The 19,724-nt window shown below is 39.5% G+C and overlaps 2 protein-coding genes across 4 annotated transcripts; one reads left to right on the top strand and one right to left on the bottom strand.

Annotated features, from left to right (window-relative positions):
• Positions 1 to 1,361: 1,361 nt before the first annotated feature.
• On the top strand, positions 1,362 to 12,541 carry LOC133170432 (oxysterol-binding protein-related protein 6-like). Of its 3 annotated transcripts, XM_061303366.1 has the most exons (23): positions 1,362 to 1,655; positions 2,979 to 3,179; positions 3,860 to 4,003; positions 4,100 to 4,153; positions 4,253 to 4,366; positions 4,708 to 4,875; positions 5,217 to 5,367; positions 5,646 to 5,764; positions 5,865 to 5,954; positions 6,109 to 6,250; positions 6,398 to 6,522; positions 8,381 to 8,473; positions 8,552 to 8,729; positions 8,871 to 8,942; positions 9,048 to 9,262; positions 9,799 to 9,936; positions 10,039 to 10,102; positions 10,181 to 10,259; positions 10,358 to 10,502; positions 10,570 to 10,720; positions 10,805 to 10,931; positions 11,399 to 11,521; positions 11,627 to 12,541. In XM_061303366.1, exons 1-23 carry the CDS (start codon positions 1,377 to 1,379, stop codon positions 11,730 to 11,732), a joined length of 3,078 nt encoding a protein of 1,025 aa, XP_061159350.1. In that variant the 5' UTR covers positions 1,362 to 1,376; the 3' UTR covers positions 11,733 to 12,541. The 3 variants fall into 3 exon arrangements, with proteins under 3 accessions (XP_061159350.1, XP_061159351.1, XP_061159352.1); XM_061303367.1 differs by lacking the exon at positions 8,381 to 8,473; XM_061303368.1 differs by lacking the exon at positions 2,979 to 3,179 and having other exon boundaries at positions 1,437 to 1,655.
• Positions 12,542 to 12,933: 392 nt separating this feature from the next.
• On the bottom strand, positions 12,934 to 19,054 carry LOC133170433 (TANK-binding kinase 1-binding protein 1-like). The gene is made up of 13 exons (XM_061303369.1): positions 18,886 to 19,054; positions 17,057 to 17,297; positions 16,830 to 16,958; positions 16,195 to 16,299; positions 15,977 to 16,121; positions 15,704 to 15,897; positions 15,561 to 15,622; positions 15,387 to 15,493; positions 15,038 to 15,222; positions 14,692 to 14,967; positions 14,516 to 14,596; positions 14,244 to 14,456; positions 12,934 to 14,168 (listed from the first exon to the last, which is right to left on the bottom strand). Exons 2-13 carry the CDS (start codon positions 17,285 to 17,287, stop codon positions 14,040 to 14,042), a joined length of 1,857 nt encoding a protein of 618 aa, XP_061159353.1. The 5' UTR covers positions 17,288 to 17,297; positions 18,886 to 19,054; the 3' UTR covers positions 12,934 to 14,039.
• Positions 19,055 to 19,724: the final 670 nt, after the last annotated feature.

Genomic DNA, 19,724 nt, shown 5'->3' with positions numbered 1-19,724 from the left:
GCAGGCAAACAGGATTTGAACTCTACACTGAAGACTGTGCTTTCAAAATCTTGATGTTGTCATCTAACCAGTAAGAAGAGAGTGATGTCACATGATTTGTTCTGGACATATTTTGGTACTGTTCTTGGAATTTTTACTGAAAACACAGCAAACCAGTCCGCACAGCAATTGTTTATGTGCTTGTAGCTAGAATGAGAAAGTTTGATCATATTACCCAATACTAGCCAACTTGCACTGGCTCCCGGTCCACTTAAATTGTGACTAGAAGGTTCTTTCCGCCTCTCGTGCTATGTGCAATTGAATAATCTGTCAATTATTCAGGTTGCATTCAAGAGCAGCTTGGAAAAATGTGTTTCAACATGAGAGGAAAGGAGATATTGGAAACTAAGTGGTACCTTGGAAAGTTTGTTTGTGCTGTTGCTATTGCAGCAATTAGAGATGCACCGATCCGACTTTTTCAGTTCCGATACCGATACCGATGCCGTGGCTTTGCGTATCGGTCGATACCCGATACCGATCCGATATTATGGTTGACTTAACAAGCTACATAACTCTACATGTGGAACAGAAAAGACCAAAGGCAATGGCATCAGGCAGACTACACAGTTCTTTGCTCTAAATTAGGGGTGTCCAAACTAACGGTCCAGTTTTTATTGGCCCGCAGCAAATTCTGAAAACATAATTGAATATGGCCCGCACAAGAAGCTTGAGCTCAGCTTCTCAGTTTCCACACTAGATGGTGTAATGTATTTGAACTGTGTGGTTACCCGTACTGGGGGGTGGAGCTAGAGGTATGGCTAGGAGAGACTGCGGCTAAAAAGAAACGAACATCAATACATGATCGACTCACTGCTTCCCTAAAACCTGGTCGTCTTGTCAAGTTATTTCTCATGGTATAGAGAAACATTACAGATGGAGCCCGCCACACAAAGCGTTTGACGTCCCATTAACACCCCCCCGGAATAGAAGCGAACACGCAGCGTTTGACATCCGATTAGCCGACCGCCCCCCCCCCCCCTTCGGGAGAGAAGCGAACGCGCAGCCTTTGACGTCCCATTAGCAACCCGAAGAGAAGCGAACGCGCAGGGTTTGACGTCCGCTTAGCAACCCGGGGAAGAGAAGCGAACGTTCGCTCCATGTTTGCATTTGTTTAGAAAACTCTCGTGGCATGCGGCACACGTGCTGCTGACGTATGACGTAGCCCGCGTCCCAATAAATTAAGGAAAGTATCGGCTCACAGATCGGCTGCATTTTCCGATACCCGATCCATCTATTTTGTTGATATCGGGGCCGATATCCGATCCAGATATCGGATCGGTGCATCTCTAGCAGCAATATATCATTTTTATGGAAAGTCATTCTGATCCCCCCCCCCGATGACAGAGCTGGCAGGCCTGTTGGGTAAGCTGAAGAACTTTCAGCCCCACCCAGATACTTGCTTCTCCGTGCTATACACCAGTCTGGCAAGTACAGACTCACTCGGGCGTGGCTTCGATCTCTATATTGCATTAAGGAGACTTGTCCGAGGACTATGTTGTAGAAATGCTCATGGAGGTATTGTTTTTCTGATTTTTGTGAGCTTCATTTATCCGGGAGAAAAGCTGAAGGTATTTTGTTTGGACTGTTTGGAGTACAGAGCTTCACACAGAGTAAAGGTGTGTTTGGATTCAATATTTCAGTCTTTGATTTCATTTGAGTTGATCTCAAGTGATCAGTGTGTCCATTCAATACTTGCTCAATGTATTTTGACTGTTGTGGGGAGAAATATTTTAGTATTTAGAACCATGGTTTCTGTATGACGATTATACAATTCATCAAACTTTGATTACAAACTCATAATCCTGCAGTATTTCAGGATGAAAATGTTTGATGCAGTACATATGTACATTTTTATAATTTCCTGTACCTATTAATTATCTCTCCTAAACTGAAAGGCATTCATTATGAATAATTTGATTAGTTAATAGCAATTGGAAAATAAATCAAATGTGATTATTAGTTATGAAGGATAGGGCCTAGGTGTCAAAGTCAAGGCCTGGGGGCCAGATATGGCCCATCGCATCATTTAGTGTGGCCCGCAAAAACAAATTGTGGATCGACTTCATGTTTCAATAATAAAATTGCAAATTGTCTTCACTTTAAAAAAACTACAGCTATTTCTATTACATTCATCTTTTTAAAATATTTGAACAGTTTTTACTAGTCTCTGATTTCATCAGTCTCTTGTGTAGTTTATATATAATTTTATAGTTCTCTACATATTATATAGACTGTAATGACTTTTGATGGAGGCTCCTATCATTGAAAATATTACTATTTTATTTCAGCATGAATTTTACCAGCATTATAGAATGGTTATGGGTAAACAAAATGTACTTTAAATGTCTGTTGTGGTTTGAGTTGGCACAGATTTTCTTGTCACGCCACCACATTTTTCTGTTATTATTCTTTTGTCTTTTATCTATGAATACAGCCGCTGTAGCGTTATGCACTGACGCTATCCGCCGTTGAGGTTCTCAGTCACATTTCTACAAGTCCACTAAGAATAAACAATTGAACTTAGAAGAGGTGCCCTGACTAAATTGTTAGACACTTAAAATGCCACCAGCATGCTGAATATTGCACATTTTACAGCTTGCATATTAAAAATGCAAGTGCAAACAGCCTAAATAACGTTGGAAAAGAAACTCTTTTTTTGTACTGTGTAGTAAAGTAATACAACCTGTTTATGCAGTTATTTTAAAATATTTCTGGTTTGAAAATGACACTTCCGCTGTGGTATCACAATGATCCGTTTGTTTCAGTAATCTTATTTTGAGATTTAAAGTTTATCATTTGTCTAGTCACAATGTTTTGATCATTTAAAATCTCAGAGTTTCATAAGGGATTTTTTTTTTGTGTCCAATTAATAAAATAACAATTTGAAAATTTTGCTATAGTTGTAACTCGCGTCTGTTGCTTTTGTTGACCCTCCACAGTTCCGTTTACTGTGCAGTGACACACAGCCAGTCCTCAGTCCTGTCACGCTTGACAGTGCACCAATGGACCCCCAGCTGTGCCCACCCTCGCTTAGTAGCAACCATGCATTGATATCAGTCCTTGACAAATCCCCAGCCAGTGTATATAAACCCGGCCACTCCAGGAGCAGCAGCACTGGCTCCTCCAAACATTCAAAACAGGTAACTCGACTGCAAAATCCAGTTGCAAATTCTTATCGAGTTTTAAAACCCCATTTGAACATTGCCTGACATATCAACTTTTTCTAGATTTTATTATTATTCTTTTTTTTAAATGTCAAATAATGTTTGTTCTATGAGAGATCAGGGCTCAATTTAGGTATTTACAAACAAACATTGTGCTGGAGTGGTAAAATGTCAAATGCTCCATTGAAAAATGTTCAAATTAAAACAATTCAAAAGATTCTTAAACCCTACAAAAACCTTTACAGTGCCTCCAAAGCAGTGATTTTTATTTTATTTCTCCTTCCCTGTCACCGTTCCAACAGACATCTAAAATTACTAGTCCATATGTGTGACAAAATTAACTTGCTGTTTACTATTTTACTCTAAGGTACATTTTCTCCCGTTCGTGCTTAAGTCAATTTCTCATACTTGTGCGTCTGACGCACCCACCAAACATAACCTGGAATTTTTTGCGGAATCACCAAAGAGGCGTGTTTCATTTTGAGGCAGACCAGATTTTTTAAGAAAGTTAACCAGGTTGCCAAGCAACGCCCAAACCTGAAACTCAAGCACGACTTATTATGACCGTCAATAACTGCACAGCAAGCAACCTTAAGCACACGGGAGAATTTGCTGCAAAGTTAGCAAGTTGATTAAAATATATGTACTGTATGCAGTCTCGTAATTGGGAAGTGATGGAAGACTTACAACAACTAGACCAGAGTTCTGTTCCTGGCTCTTCTATGGATCTCAGTATTCCTGGAATATGTGAGGGCTTTTTGATGAAGAGGAGGAAATACCCTCTGAAGGGTTGGCACAAGGTACTCTTTAAAGATTTTATAATAAAAATGATTCTTGGCTCGAAGCCCGCTTCAACATTGGCTGGAAATGCGAGGATTTATTCTCTTCTATTTTAGAGGTATTTCATGTTGGAAAAGGGAAACCTGAAGTATTCAAAGACACAGCAAGATGTAAGTGAAGGATTTTTTTTCCCGACTATGGAAGTCTTGTTTCATAATAGTATATTTTTGTGACTTATCGGTTATTTTGTTTCTCACTTTGTTTTGCAGATTCTAAGAGGAAAACTTCATGGCTCTATGGATGTTAGTGTTGCAGTTATGTCCATTAATAAAAAGTCTAAACGTATAGACTTGGATGCTGGAGACAAACTCTACCACTTGATGGTAATTTTCAAAGTGCAGTCGATTGTCACATGAATTCAAATTCATTCAATATCATCAAGGCCAGTTTTATTATTATTTTTAATTCTGTAGTATAGTAAAAGATGGATTATGAAATGAATCCGTAATTACTTTTACAAATCGATGAATCAGAATTAAGATTTTAATTTAAAATTGACCAAATTCTTAAAATTTAAAATAATAAAAGGATCTGCATAACGCAAAAGATGAAATGCGACATACCGAGGGAACACTATTTTAGTATATCAAGTTCTATTACACCAGTTTTCTCCTTTTTTTTTTTTTCCCCGACTACTAATATCTATTTTCTTCCTTTCTGTTAGGCCAAGAGCCATGAGCTATTTTACATTTGGGTGACAAAGTTGTGTGCCCATCGTGGATTTCGAAAGAACGAGGCTATGAGCGTCCAACGTGGAGTGCTTCACGCAATCTCTCTTGGCCACAGTTCTTTGCCAATTATAAACAATCAGGCCCAGAGAAAAAGAACCTCGGTGAGTAGACATTTTTAATGAATCGTGTGCGCGGTTGTGTATGTTTGTGTGTTTCCGTGTTATGAATGTGGATATGCTGATTGAAAATGTGTATAGTTATTTTGCTTCTCCGTGCAGCTATTGAATGTTGAATGGAAGCAGTTTTATTCTTGTTGCTGCAAAACTGTTTATAAAAAATAAAATTCAAAAAAACACGTGTGTTCTACATGTATATAAATTTAAAAGTTAAAAAAAACTGGCAAAAATAATTGGCTTATCTCATCTATGAAACTTAGTGTCACATTCCACTTATTTACTAGTTCATTAAAAAAAATGTCACATTTTATTTGTTTCTTTTTCAGTTGCCCATCTTTGCCAGCTCTGCCATCTCGGCACCAGTGTTCCAACCAGAAACGGAAATGCCCATCCCAACTGTTGCCTCCCATTCAGGCGTGACCAACAAGGTATCAGCCTGGCTAGAGCAGACCAATGACACTGATGCAACATCCAAAGGTAAGAAAAGCTGCAAGCTTTACATCCATGTCGCAAATAGGATGCACCTACATACACCATCCGCAGATGCACCTTGGGAATATTTGGGTCTTTATATAATTTGGAGAAAATATAATACACCCATGGCAAAAAAAGCATTTCAAATGACCAACACTCACAATGACTGCAAGGAAGTGATTACGTATTGCCCAATCAATCCCGCCAAAGCTTTCAAATTGATTAGCCATATTTGCAAAGGGGGTAAGGGTCATCCTATAAAATGGATCCTTTTCCATCAGACTTGACTCGTTGCCAGACAGATGTGACAGAACTGGCCTTGCTCATTCAGCGACTCCATTGCCTCGAAGGAGGCTGTCCAATCACAGACACAGATCTGGAGAAGCGAATCAGCATGCAGGTAGCTTTATTGAACACGATTATCTGTCCGCTGATTCTTTTGGTTCCTTGTCCGTTAAATTGAGGTTACATTGGGTTTTTATTTTCCTCAATCCACCCAGAATCTGTCTTTAGAGAAACCAAAGAAGAAGACTGGAAAACCTTTTGGTCACTCCAGGACTTTGTCCCGTGTGGAAGCTATGGGAGGAGTTGTATGTTTATTTTCTTTACATGCTGTACAAAATAATGTTCTCCACTGGAATAAATTTGACAGAAAAAAAATGATAAAGCAACATGCATACGGTCCTAAAGCGATGACCGTAATGTTTTTTTTCTTTTTGCTATCTTGGATTCTCTTTTCTCCAGCTCACTTCCAGCCACCTTGGTAACGACTTCAGGTCCGTTCAATCCATACCGGACTACGTCTACTCGCAGTTGTCTAATCCTCAAGTCACCTCCCCAGAAGTTAAGAAACTCCATCAGGACATCTGCATAGTGTCACAGAGGGGTATGTGTCTGTTTATTATCATAATAATTCAACAATGCTCATTGTTGACACCGGTTTCTCTACTTCATTTTGGATTCTAAATAAACAGTTCCAAGTTTTAAATGTTTTTCCAGTATCTGCTAATTTCAAATGCTTTGTATGTTGCAGTTTTTACCTCTCTCAAGTCTTATCATCAAGTTTTGACCTTGGAGAAGGAACGACTGAGACAGGCCCGGACTGGCCCAGGTCGGAGCCAGAACCCCTCAGCCTCACCGTACAGCACAATGTCAGAGGTGACCCACATAAGTCCGATCCATTTAAATGTTGTTTTAAGTATTTATATTGAGCACATATATAACTTCGTCAATAAAAGCGCGTAATGAACACACGGCTTATTAAAAGTCATTTAATTTAAAATATTTCTAAAATTTTGAATGTGAAAAAAAGTTTTTTTTCATTTCAATACAATTTTGCACAATAGCTATGTAGAGCTTGTGTCCCTCAAGGTCACACCCAGCCCAGTTTGCAATCACACCCAACCAAGAACATTTTTAAGCCTTAGTCATATGCTGTCTTTGTTATTCTCAGGTTCTTCTTGAGTCAGGCCTCAGCATGTTGACCAGTTATTGAGTGTTTAGAGGTTGTCTTTGGAAAATAGTTGTAAGTGCTGCCAGACCTGCATAAAATCGGTCTGCATGGCTGTCATCTCACAAGGAAGCCTCTTCTAAAAAAATGGATGCCTGTGCAATTGTGAGGCAGAGCATGTCGAGCTCCATCATTTGGAAACTGAATGTCTCCAAATCGAAATCGTTTGTAGTTTCTATGGGGTGTCTTTAAATGGAAGCTGGAGCACCATAAGATCTCAAACTCCAGCTGTTTGTTTATCTCTCTTGAACCTCATGAGTTAAGGCAGGGCTGGAAAAAAAACAATAATGGTCACAAAGAATATTGGCATATCTGGGCATTTTCACTTGGTGGGAGTACTCTTTTGTTGACAATGATTTTAAACAGATTTATTTTGAAAGGAGTTTGTGTTATTATACGAGCTGCACGCTGACTGGCGAACGATTTCGCAATCATTGACTGCATCATTTTTTCAGTGTTGTCCTATGACCGTAGTTAGTTGAGAAACGAAACCTATTACCTTTATTCATCCAAAGTTGGTGCATGTTTTTATCTCCATGCACATTTACAAAAAGGGCCCATCCCTGTCATCAGTTTATCCGAACTGTTGTGGCCTCGCATGAAACTGTTTAGCAGGTTTGGCCTGTTTGTTGGGAGCAAGGCATCAGACTTCACAGTTGGATTTTTTTTCTGCAAACTTGGTCGAACACTCAAGTCATTCATCAAGATGCACAGAGTGAGCAGTTGTTATTATTATTATTATTTTTTTTTAATCACCCTTCCCGTCAGGTTTTCCATAATGTTTCTTCTGGGCTTGCTTGGTCTTTTGTCGATGTCACAGTTTATGCATTGCTTTTTATTTTGTATTCGAAACTGGTTCCAAGATTGCAGTTTGATTATTGTAGTGTTGTGATGAGTAGCAAGCATGTGGCTAGCAGTCATGAATAAAAAAACAGTTTAACCTTCCTTCACTGAATTTCACGATTGCGATCTCGGCATGCTGCACAACAAACTGCTAGTTGCGTGACCAAGGGAAACTATCCAGAATATTTTTGCTTAGCATTTAACATTCCTGTGATAATTGTAAAGGTGTGTTCCACTGATGACTGATGACTTGATGATGGTAAACATTCAAGTGAGGAAAGTACGCTAAAAATAATGGGAATTTGAAAAGAGGGCAGGTACTTTTTATTAGCATCATATGAGTAAAGTTTAATGTAATGAAAGTCTCGTTCCCACAGTTGACATTATTAACGACATCCCCTGATCTTAACCTGCAGGAGGGCAAGGAAAAACACAAAAAAAAAAACATCTAATGAAAAAGGAGAAAATGATTTATTTATTTTAAGTTGTTTCGTGCGCACATACACATGTGCCTGCGTAAGCAGTGTTCTTCAATATTTACTAGATTGGAATTGACCATAAATTAAAAAGGGTAATACGAAATGTACAATATAGTCCATTTTTATTTTTTCCCCCCCCCCAAATCTAGTTTAATTTTTTTTTTTTCCTCATATGCTGTTTTAGTATGACATGCAGTCTCATTTGGCCAAAGTCCGATCACTTTCCTTGTCCTCGGAATCTACTGAGGAATCCTTCTGCACTGTCCAAGCAGACCAGGTGTGCACGTTTTCAGAGTTCTGCATCTGAATGTGGAACAACAATTCTCAAAATGGCCTTTTGTTTTTCTTGACGCAGAGAACGCCATCTTTTAGTCAAAGTCAACGTGCACCCTCTGTGGCTGATTCCATGGCAGAGTATTTTGATGCCAGTGACGTGATTTTTTGTGAAACCTCCTCCGAAGCAGAGTGTTCTGATGAATCTGGTTTGAGTGACATCACCACCACAAGCACATCTGAGCCCGATGAAGGACATGGTGAGTATAAATATACGCATGAAATTATTATTATTAGATGTGTTTTGGCTGTTGCTCATCCAATCAACGGACGGGAAGAATCATTCCATTTGATTTAAGAAGATACAGAATTATTAAGAATGTGACTTTTGTCTTTTTCAGCCAGTGCCAACCTCAAATACAGAGCCAGTCTAAAGAATGCAACTGACAAACCCACCCCAGTGTCTGATACAGGTATTACTCTTGCTAGTTTAGTTTGACCCATAACTTGCTATTTAGTGCAGCTACAAACTGTATCTAAGTATATTTTGCATTGAATTTTGTGTTACTGTGATCCAGGTCGTCGCACTTGTTTGCCAGCTCCAGGAACGGACAACAGCCACATTGGCATCATGAGCATCCTCTACAACAACATTGGCAAAGATCTTTCAAGGGTTTCCATGCCTGTGGCTCTCAATGAACCTCTGTCTTTGCTGCAGAGAATGTCAGAAGAGCTGGAGTACTCTGAGTTGCTTGACATTGCTAATCAGACTGATGATCCATATGAGCGTATGGTGAGTCTGGAATCGAAAATCAAACATTATTTCTGGACTACAATTCGCACCTGATTAAACTTTTTGGGGGTACCGTATTTTCCGGACTATAAGGCGCACCTGAAAACCTAAAATTTCCTCAAAAGCCGACAGTGCGCCTTATAGTCCGGTGCGCCTTATATATGGACCAAATTCCTAAATTTAAACTGGCCCGAAGCATTGTGTCATGAAATCAATCATAAGTGGCCCACTGAAGACTATGAATCATGAATAAAAAAGACGATGGATCATTATTTTGCAATTATAAAGTAATTTGTTGCGTCTGAAGTTGAAATAAAAAAGATAAAATGGAGAATGATTTGATTTGGATTAAAAATCTGACATGAAAAAAACAGAAAAAACGGTAATTTGATTGGACAAGGCTGGAGACATTTATTCAAGGCTTGAAACGTGTCGGTGAAAACTCGTAGATGAGTCGCGTCATATTAGGCAAAGTAAGGCGGAAAAAATAGCAGCTCTAAATCTAATGTTTCAAACTGTCTCTTACCCTGGGCCAGGTTTACATTGCAGCATTTTCAATTTCTGGATATGCATGGGCATCATGGAGGTATCGCAACAAACCCTTCAATCCTGTTCTTGGAGAAACATACGAGAATCACAGAGAAGACAGAGGCTTCCGCTATGTCAGCGAGCAGGTAACGTCCCAATTCTGCTCATAATAGGTGTCATTTTATTTTTGATTTATTGTTATACCACCAATTAGTTTTAAAACATATCTAATGATCCGTTTTCTTCAGGTGAGCCATCATCCTCCCATCTCTGCCTGCCACGCAGAGTCTCAAAACTTCACCTTCTGGCAAGGTAGTGAAGTGTGTGCTGAGTTTAAATTTCTGTCTTACCTGTAATAGTTGGTAATCAGTTTGCGTCTATTTTGTCAAGATCAAAGATGGAAGAACAAGTTTTGGGGGAAGTCGGTGGAGATCCTCTCGAGTGGACCTGTCAATGTTACCTTACCCAGGTGAGATGGAGCTTTCTTGGACACAAATATGAGGAGGAGCCAGTTGAGAGCAAAAAAAAAACCCGTATCTAATGTTGTGAATGCTCAAATATGTGTAGGTATGGTGATCATTATGAATGGAACAAGGCAGTTACTTGCATTCACAATGTGCTGAGTCAGCAACGCTGGTTGGAGCACTACGGTGAGGTGGTCATCAGAAACAAAAAGAGCGATGCCTGCACCTGCAAGATAACTTTTGTCAAGGTCGGAAAATGATTGTTTTATTTTAAATCTATAGAACCTTTTCTGATTCTTTCCTCTCTGCACACAGTCTCAGTACTGGACCTCCGACAGCAGTAAAAATGGGGTTCAGGGTGTGGTTCTAGACCGGGCCGGAGAGGTCGTGCATCGTTTTGGAGGATTTTGGCACGAGGGCATCTTCTGTGACACGCTATCGACCCCAAAGTGCATTTGGAAGCCAAGTAACTTTTCATTTGCATCAAGCACAAAAATTCTTCTTATTGCCTTTTTTGTTCTGGCAGCTCAATTTAAATGTCCTTTTTCAGATGTACAGCCTGATGACCACTTCCAGTTCTACGGGTTCTCACGCTATGCTAGAGAGCTAAATGAACTCACACCTGAGCTGGAAGCTGTCCTTCCACCAACAGACACTCGTTTCAGACCAGACCAGAGGTAAAGTAGTCGAGTCAATTTCTATTTTGATGTAATTGAGGTCCACACAATTCTCGCGTATAAGAAAACAAATATTTATTTGGATTTTTATTTTATTTTTTTAATACCGTATTTTCCGCACTATAAGGTGCACCTTCAATGAATGGCCCAATTTAAAACTTTGTCCATATATAAGGCGCACCGGATTATAAGGCGCACCTTCAATGAATGGCCCTTTTTTAAAACTTTGTCCATTTCTAAGATGTATACATTTGGCCCGCGGGCCGGACTTTGGACACGACTGCTGTAGTGGCTCAATATTGGTCCATATATAAGGAACACCCGATTATAAGGCACACTGTCGGCTTTTGAGAAAATTGGAGGTTTTAAGGTGCGCCTTATAGTGCGGAAAAATAGTGTTACCTATTATAAATTGTAACTCATTTTATTAAATATAATTTTTTCATGTCACGCAATCTTTCGATCAGGCTCCTAGAGGAGGGAAAGGTAGCAGAGGCGGATAAAAAGAAGGATGAGGTGGAGGAGAAACAAAGGGAGAGGAGGAAGGAGATGGCCAAGCAAGGGAAGCAGCACATCCCAAGGTTCTTCAGGTAAGAAGACATTTTTTTTCCCACCAAGTCGGTGTTAATTCTTGGTGTTCACTCGGTGTAATGTACTTAATGATATCAACGCGTATTGTGCTTCTTTGTTTTCAGGAAAGAATCCAAGGATAAGGACGAAGTGTGGCTATACAAGGGAAACTACTGGGATCTCCGTAAAGAACCAGGGTTTGCTAATACTGAGAACCTAGACCTGTGGTAGGATCAATGCTTTGCTCTCAGTTCTCTAAAATGAATGAAATTCACCCCCCCGCCCCTTTTTTTGTACAAATATACCCCCCACCTAGCACGTACATAAATATATACCAGAATGCTGCTACTGTCGGTATGGAAAGGCTGAGGAAGTTTGAAAGCATTCATGAACCTCTGATTTTTGTTTATTTTGTTTTGGACCACAGGGGTGAAATGCCGTCTGTAACAAATGATGACATTTTTATTTGTCAGATGTTTTGACCCCATCGTATTGCCTACCTCCATAGATAAGCACTGAATCTTCCTTGATTTAAAAGTTAACCTTTCCTATCATTTAATAGTGTGGGTGAAAAATCCCTGGGTAAAAATGTTCATATTTTCCATGTTTGTTTTAAGAGATAACAACAAAAATATTTATATTTAATTGTATAACATCTTTAAAAGCAAAAATCATATATTTTTTTTGTCATTTTTAGGCGCGATAGATGTGTGGGGATGATTTACACGTGGATTAGGGATGTCCTGTTTTTTGGTGCACACTAAACCTCGTCACAAAGGTCCTTTGTAAATGTAGCACGATTCCTTGCCGTTGCTCACGTCAAACATGAATGTCCAATTTGATTTGAGAATATAATCGATGAGACTTTCAGATTTTCACTTGATAAAGTACATGCCAGAGTATTTTAAATTGACATTTCAGTCATAGCTTGTGAAGGAAAATACTGTTAAGTTACATTTTCCTCCAATTGTTAAGCTTGCAATAGAATATTTGATAATCTGCTGTTTAACTTTTTAATTTGAATAAATTAAATGAATCTACTCCTTGTCTAGCTCAGTTTATTCATTCAGATTGTTTCTCTGGTTTTTATATTTAGTAAGTCATCAGTTTTTACCACTTGGTGTCTTATTTGACAATTAAAGGTGGCAATTGTCTTTATGTATCAGAATTACTTTTTTTTAGTTGGTAATTAATTAATTCAGGTCAAAATGCAAAAAAGGTTGGGGACCACTGTCCTAGAATTCTCCCACTTTTGGTCTATACTGAATGTTTATTTCTTGTGGGTCACCACATGGCCATCACAGAGTTGAAAATGATAGAAGAAAAATATGCCTTCCTTCCCTCTGGGTCATTCTTTATGTTCCTGTCGTAGATGCTTCATGTACATGGAGACCCAATATTCAGTTAGAACCCCTTGGCAGTTATTCCTCGACACATAGATATTTATTTCATACATACAAAGGGTAGTATCATAAAATGAAATGGTGATGAAATAAAAAGCAAAACATTTCAATTTTAGCACACATTTGTGACAAAGTACATTCTAAATTGTATACACGCGGACAGTTTTTTTATAATTCATATAGCATTGATCGATTGCAGGAAGAAAAAAAAATAAAATTTCATGAAATTGGTTTTTCTATTTGAGTACTATTTACCATGTTTCTCAACAATTTATTAAATCCTAATCTAGAGACATGAAGGCAATGATTTGTTATTGTCAACAAGTGAACACAGCACAAAGACAAGTTGGTCATGTTCAAATGCAATTATTTTTTGCAAATATACAATTGTTCTGAATGCAATATCTTATGTTTGTTAGCCACAAATATCACTGTGTAATGGCCTACTTCTGTCAACTAAGGGTGAATTTAATTTAAACCAAGGCACTTTAATGAACAACACCAAGAAGTGGAAGTTACAAGAAAATTTTTTGCTATTGTCTTTTTTTTTTTTCTCCCCCATTTCAAACATATTGCTGAAGAAGCATTGCACATATTGTATTTATAGCTGGTTCGCTTTGATGCCATTTTGATACTGGTCCCATGTAGTTAAGATTGCCCAGACCCATTTATCCGTTAAATTTTCATTGCTTCAAGAATTCACACTATTTTTTTGAGCCCATATAAATTTGATTATAGAGACAGAAACACACTTTTTCTTCCAAGAGCTTGGCTTTTAAATTATCAATAAATTGCATCTTTTCTAAATCTGTTAACTCATAAAGGAAAGAAAAAAATGCAACTTAATAAATAACATTTTCAGGATGGATTATAGTAGGTCACAATGCGTGCATGACCTTAGTGTACAAAACAGAGGAGAGAAAAAAAAGATGTACAACCAGAAAATAAAAACCTATAAAGAAGCCTGCTTGGAGAATTTGCTGTAAAAATGCTGCTGGTTTAATTTTAGAGTTTGGATAAAAAGAAGCCCTGTTTAAAGGATGTAAACTCAACAAATACTATGCACTATTGCTGTTAAATCTCTGAACTTATCAAAGTGACAAAATAAAAAGTCTAATGGCGTTCATTGGGTGAGTCAGATCTTGCTGTTCTCCAAATGCGAGTCGATGTGTCTAATGAGGGCGTCATCCGGGTAACCAATTGGGAAGGTCAGCTGACACAGAGGACAGCTTCGCACGGCACTCTCGTCAGACTCCATCCATAACTGCAAGCAGAAGTGGACGTTTAGAAATATCGAACCACAATCTGAAATTTGACACCCTTACTAGTTTGTACTCACATTAATGGAGGGCCAGGACTGAGCATGCTCAGAGTCCATGAAGCCAGGCAGATGGTAGGAGAATGTGGTGGGGCCTTCAGGGGCTGAGAAAGATGGAATTTGGCCAGGTTTCCGGGAAGACAAGAACGAGGGGTGGAGTATTTTTTCCCCAAGTGATATGGATCCAAGTGTTCGAGGAGGACTGGAAGCCGCTGAGATGTAGTTGCCTACATCCTGTAACAGGCAACACCATAAATTTTTGCATGCGTTAAAATTGGGGAGCAACCAATCACCTCTTCATCATCTGATGAGTGTGGGGGTGTCACCAGTGGGGTCGGCTCTGGTCCATCATCCAGATGACAGAAATGATGTACCTGTATATGAGCGGCAGAAAGACGAGATGCTTCAGTATGAACTTTATGGAGTATAATTAAATGCCCTGCACTGTAATCAAGGCTTTAAGCTGCACCTCATTAGTCAGAGGGAAGCCCAGATCCAGCGCACCATGATGCGGACTGCTGCTCAGACTGCTGCCCCCATTTCTCTCTAATCTCACTCTTCGATCCCCACCAGCTCCATGAGCTGATGCAGGTCTGACCAGGCCCACCAAAGGAGTTTGAAGATGGGATTTGGATTGTCCATAAATAAGTGTCTCCCCATAGAAAGACCTGGGTTTCGGCAGAGTAGATACTGGGTCTCTCATGAGGCGTGGTGGGTGTCTCTGTATGGCTGATGGGTCAGAAACCTTGGACAGATACAATTATAAACACACAAAAAGCGTAATTACAGCAAAGTGATAATATGAACTAATTTACCTCAGAGTAACTACGGCGACCCTGGAATTTTGCTCGAAGATTACTGCTGCTTGGCTGATGGGAGTAAGAGGCAGGACCATTGTGCAGAGAAGGTGGGGAAGAAGGCAGCAGCCTTTCAGGGGTGAGGGAAGTACCTTGGGGCGACGTGGGAGAGAAACGCTGAGGAGCAGAGGGAGGACAACAAACTGGAAAGTGGGAGAAGAGAAGAATGGATTATCAGGTAGCACGGAGAATTCACCAAATAACTGTTGTCTTATTTTGGTTTGTGCAGCCCTCTGCTGGTTGTTTTACCTTCTCACTCTCTCGAAAATCAACTGTATTTTTGTGGAAAGTAGTAGTAGGCACCTACCAGGTTCCTGTGGGATTTGACGCAGCAGGTCACTTTGTTTCGCTGTCAATTTTTGTACTTGACCCAACTCCTCTGTGAGCTCAGTGTAAGCCAATGCAAGATTAACTCTGAAACACACAACATGATAGTCACCCCCAATATTCAGGCTGTCTGATAAGCTGCCAAAGAACTTACTGTTCATCCCCAGCTTTCTTGATCCATTCTACATCACAGTGCTCACAGTGTGGGGCCAACTCCTGTTACAGTATATTTGTATTTCACTCTTCAGAGTAATTTCAAGAGCATGCACAGGTTCTAAAAAATGCAAAATGGCCTACCTCCTTGTTCACCTCCTGTAGCTGTGCTACTTCTTTCTGTAGTCTGTGAAGCTCGGCTCGCAGTTCCTTCTCTCTCAGACATGCTCCTTCAGCCTGATGCAGTGCTCCCTCCAATTCAGCCTCTAGACGCTGCAACTTTAGGTCTGAGAGAGCATCCAGACTGCGGGAGCTCTGCAGCATTGGCAAGCGGCCCTCTTTCAAGATTACACACATGAAGTATGGATTACATCTTCTCAATCAGTGAGTCAATCAATTGATTTTCTACTGACTCACCTCTAGGTACAACCAGGCTTGCATGTGGTTGACCTTGATCTTTGTTATGGAGTTGAGTTTTGAGATTTTGAAGAGATGTTTCTCTTTGTCTCAGAGCGGCCTCCAGATTGCAGATTCGTTCCATATGCTGCTCTGCTAGAGTGGTCTAAAATATAAAATATGTTAAACAGGAAGATCCTCGACAAACAATAGAGTATGCTTTATGTGAGTGTGTTAACCATCTTGTCAAGATCTCGCTGGACATTGCTTTTCTCGAGGTGAATCTTCTCGTAGGCTTGGATGACGTCCTCTAATTGTTCCTCTCTTTCCTTGCTCTTCTGGAGCTGAGACAGAGACATAGACATACTTTATCTAGTGTGTTGTCTCCTCTAGTCGCATATTAAACAGGTTTGTGGAGTTTAGGAAGCACTGATTTTTAACTCCACTTGATTAAAATTCCCAGCAATGATGTGCACTGTCTAGAAATTGGTATTGTTGCAAGCTAATGTTGTCATGTAGCAGCCTGAGCTAGCATTATTAGCATCTGAAGAAAGGTAGACAAGACAGTTAACTTGTTGCTACACCAGTTATTGATGTAGATACACAACCCTTGTGCTTTAGTCGTAACGAAGTTGGCCATGTTGCCATGCTAGCTCGATAGCCAAATCGGTGATGGATGAACGTAAACCGATTTTGATTATAAAAATGATCGTTTCTTCATTCAGATTTTTAAAAGCAATACTTAAATGCAGAGATATAATAAGATAAATTATCCTTTACTTTTAACACACGCGGAGCTACAGAAAGTACATAGCGGGAAAATAGACATTTATTTAAACTAATTGGTAGTAATAACATTATAAACCAAGTGTACCTCCTGGGTAAGAGAGTTGATCCTGTGTTGTAGGTTGGATGTCTCTGATTGGATGATATTGTTATCTTTAATAATGGGCTGACAGGAAAAGTACACACGCTCCTCTCCAAAGGTATTGATCATCGGAAACTAAATAGAATTATTGAAAGAAAGAAAAAAAGAACATTGGCATAAAGGTCAAATATTGACTATTTCAATATTTATGTGTACACAATTATGTTCGTCACCTTGACCTCGTAGTGTTTGAGTTTTCTCCTGATGCTGCTGTTCTCCCTTTCCAGACTGGCAAGACGAGTCTTAATGTCATGATAAGCTGCAGCTACCGCTAATCCCGATGCTGGGTATATTTCATCTTGGAGATGATCAGCTGACCAGCTGATCGCTGACATGTCTATGTCATCTCGTAGCCCTTCGCCACCTCCCAACAGCCCAAGCTCTGCTGTGCCAAATACCTCCATCGACAGTTATCTGTAGGAGAGGGGGAAAAATTGTTTTTATCAGGAAGAGGTCTTTAAATGGGAGCTATATTGGAGCCTCAATGTACAGCCCACCACAAAATGAGTGATTTAATATTTTTGTTCTCAAAGAATACACGCACGTGTGTTTGTGTACGTGTGTGCACTACCTAAAACAACAATAGCCGTAGAGCAAAAGAGGTCAAAACATGCATGTGACTTGTGCATAACTCCCACTCCCACAGCCCACATTTTCTCTCACATATCCACTCCCAGCCCACACACTGCAACCGTGTATTGGCTTCCTTTCTTCCTCAAAATTTCCTGCTCCACTTTCAGTCAGCATTATTGTATGACACATAGTACGAGCAGTGTGAGCCAAGGGCCGAGAAGAATGTGGCCATATGTTTTCCTCGCATGCGTTTTTCATTTATTAATGGGCTAACATATTATGTTATTATGTAATAACCCCCTGCAGTCAAGCACAGTCGCCTGATCACACGGTAAGTGTGTGTAATTGCCCCCCACACATATAAAAGATTGTATTTTCATAAAAGACAAACAATTGATATTAAATCTAAAAATATCAGAATGAAAAGAACTGAGAACAGGCTGTACGGAAAATGAATGGAAGGAATAATTATAAAAGCTTAATGCATCTGACCTCATTTATTTTTCCAGTAAAAAAATTAGCTCTGTGCGATGCAGTAGAGTTCTGCAGCGATCGATAACACAACGATTAAATGACGGCGACAATCAAAACTGAGCATTTGTTTCTTTGTAAAGGAAGAATTTTTATACAAGTCTTAAATTGTGGAACACCCCGAGCTGTCACTTCATCATTGTAATGGAGAGTTTCAAAGTTATGTGTTATGTTCCCATGTATGACAATTTAATCATTAGTCATGGTGTTTATATTTTGAACTACATTAATTTTTAGTTTGCATTTCACAAAAGACTTTTTTTCCTTCTCGTTAGGCTTAAAGAATAACGTTTTGTATAGACATTTCAAATAAAGCTTAGTTCAGTTTTTCAAATGTGCAACGATGTTTGTTTTAGACGACATGCTTGTATTCCTCGTATGGTGTTAAGATTCAAGGCATCAACTAACACATTGAGTATTTGAATCATGTGCATGCATCACAGAGGTCAGTTTGTAGCAGTGCTTGCAAAAAAATCACCAGGTTCTGCGTTAGTTTTCAAATCTCCGACAACACGTGAACGCAACACGCTGACTGAGTCAGGATTGTAATGAATAACAAATAATAAACATTTGTTTACAATGCAATCCAAGTTTCTCAAGAACACTATCACATATTTCAGGCCAAATACTATCGCATACGCCAATTATTTCTAATAAACACGCATTCCTGTGATTCGCCCCCACTCCTATTTTCTTTGCATTCTCACTCCAACGTCGCTTCTTGTCTCACCTCCGATTCCACGCCATGGACCGCAAGGCAACAAAATCATCTCAACCGGGCCTGCTACATCCTAGCGGTGTTATTAGTGATGCATTCCATAAACTATTCCTTGGAGAAAGAAACGTGCAAAGGGAAATTCGAGCAAGGATGCACAGGTAATCGGGATTATTGACTTACGTATCGTGGCAAAAGCAGTGGTGGTGCTGATTGTGCTGAGGAAGGGTCGACATGACTAGAGTGTGACATCAGCAGTGGATGCTGATGTGAGTGAACCTCCCTCCCCCTACCCACTCTCAGCTAGATGAGGAGGAGGACTAGATTAATTTCCGACGGTGTCGATGTATACTGCCCGGCGCACTGGCGCACAATGCCCGCGATCGGAGAGAGGCATCAGGACATCGTTTTTAGTGTGTGTGTGTTTTTTGTAAAACAATGTCTAGTCCACATAATTTTAATTTGCTGCGGCCGTAACTTAAATTTATTATATGACGCAATACGTGCATCGAGGATGTAGAATCTCGAAAACACACATGGTTATGCACGTACACTTTAGGTGGCCATCATGTGCATAACTCAAATTAAACTACATTACCAAACAAACCACCAGAGGGTGGTAGACTGCACAAATGAAGAACAGTCTTGGGTATTAACAATTTAATTTCCATCAAAATTATTACTGTGATGAAAAGGTTTTAGGAGAGAAAGAAACTGAACATTTTTAACACTTAAACTTTTTTTTTATTATTTTACCGTAGCAAATAAAGCACTGTAAGCATGACTCATTAGAATAAAATATCATTTGGATTATTTCTTAGATTAACATGGACAATTGAATTAAGATTGATTAAAAATTTGATTTTGCGACGTAACACTGCTTTACGTTAATTTACGTCAATTATGGTCTTGCGCACCTGCCCCCATATAAATATAATTGAGTGACGTCATCAGTACGAGACCAAAAATAAACCTTCATGGGACTGCATTGTGGCTTTTAAATCGTAATTTCAAGACAGAAT

Source organism: Syngnathus typhle, linkage group LG17 (assembly GCF_033458585.1).
Source record: "Syngnathus typhle isolate RoL2023-S1 ecotype Sweden linkage group LG17, RoL_Styp_1.0, whole genome shotgun sequence".
In the NCBI taxonomy this organism is placed as follows: domain Eukaryota; kingdom Metazoa; phylum Chordata; class Actinopteri; order Syngnathiformes; family Syngnathidae; genus Syngnathus; species Syngnathus typhle.
Note: the sequence above shows the minus strand (reverse complement) of the source record. Positions and strands in the feature narration are given on the sequence as shown.

Bases quoted from the DNA above. Each gene is read 5' to 3' on its own strand.
- LOC133170432 (XM_061303366.1), top strand. From the start codon at position 1,377: ATGACAGAGCTGGCAGGCCTGTTGGGTAAGCTGAAGAACTTTCAGCCC. The intron at 4,154-4,252 runs GTAAGTGAAGGA...TTTGTTTTGCAG, and splicing joins ATTCAAAGACACAGCAAGAT to ATTCTAAGAGGAAAACTTCA. The intron at 5,765-5,864 runs GTAGCTTTATTG...CAATCCACCCAG, and splicing joins AGAAGCGAATCAGCATGCAG to AATCTGTCTTTAGAGAAACC.
- LOC133170433 (XM_061303369.1), bottom strand. From the start codon at position 17,287: ATGGAGGTATTTGGCACAGCAGAGCTTGGGCTGTTGGGAGGTGGCGAA. The intron at 14,968-15,037 runs GTAAATTAGTTC...TATCTGTCCAAG, and splicing joins GTCGCCGTAGTTACTCTGAG to GTTTCTGACCCATCAGCCAT. The intron at 14,597-14,691 runs GTGCAGCTTAAA...GCTCATATACAG, and splicing joins GCTTCCCTCTGACTAATGAG to GTACATCATTTCTGTCATCT.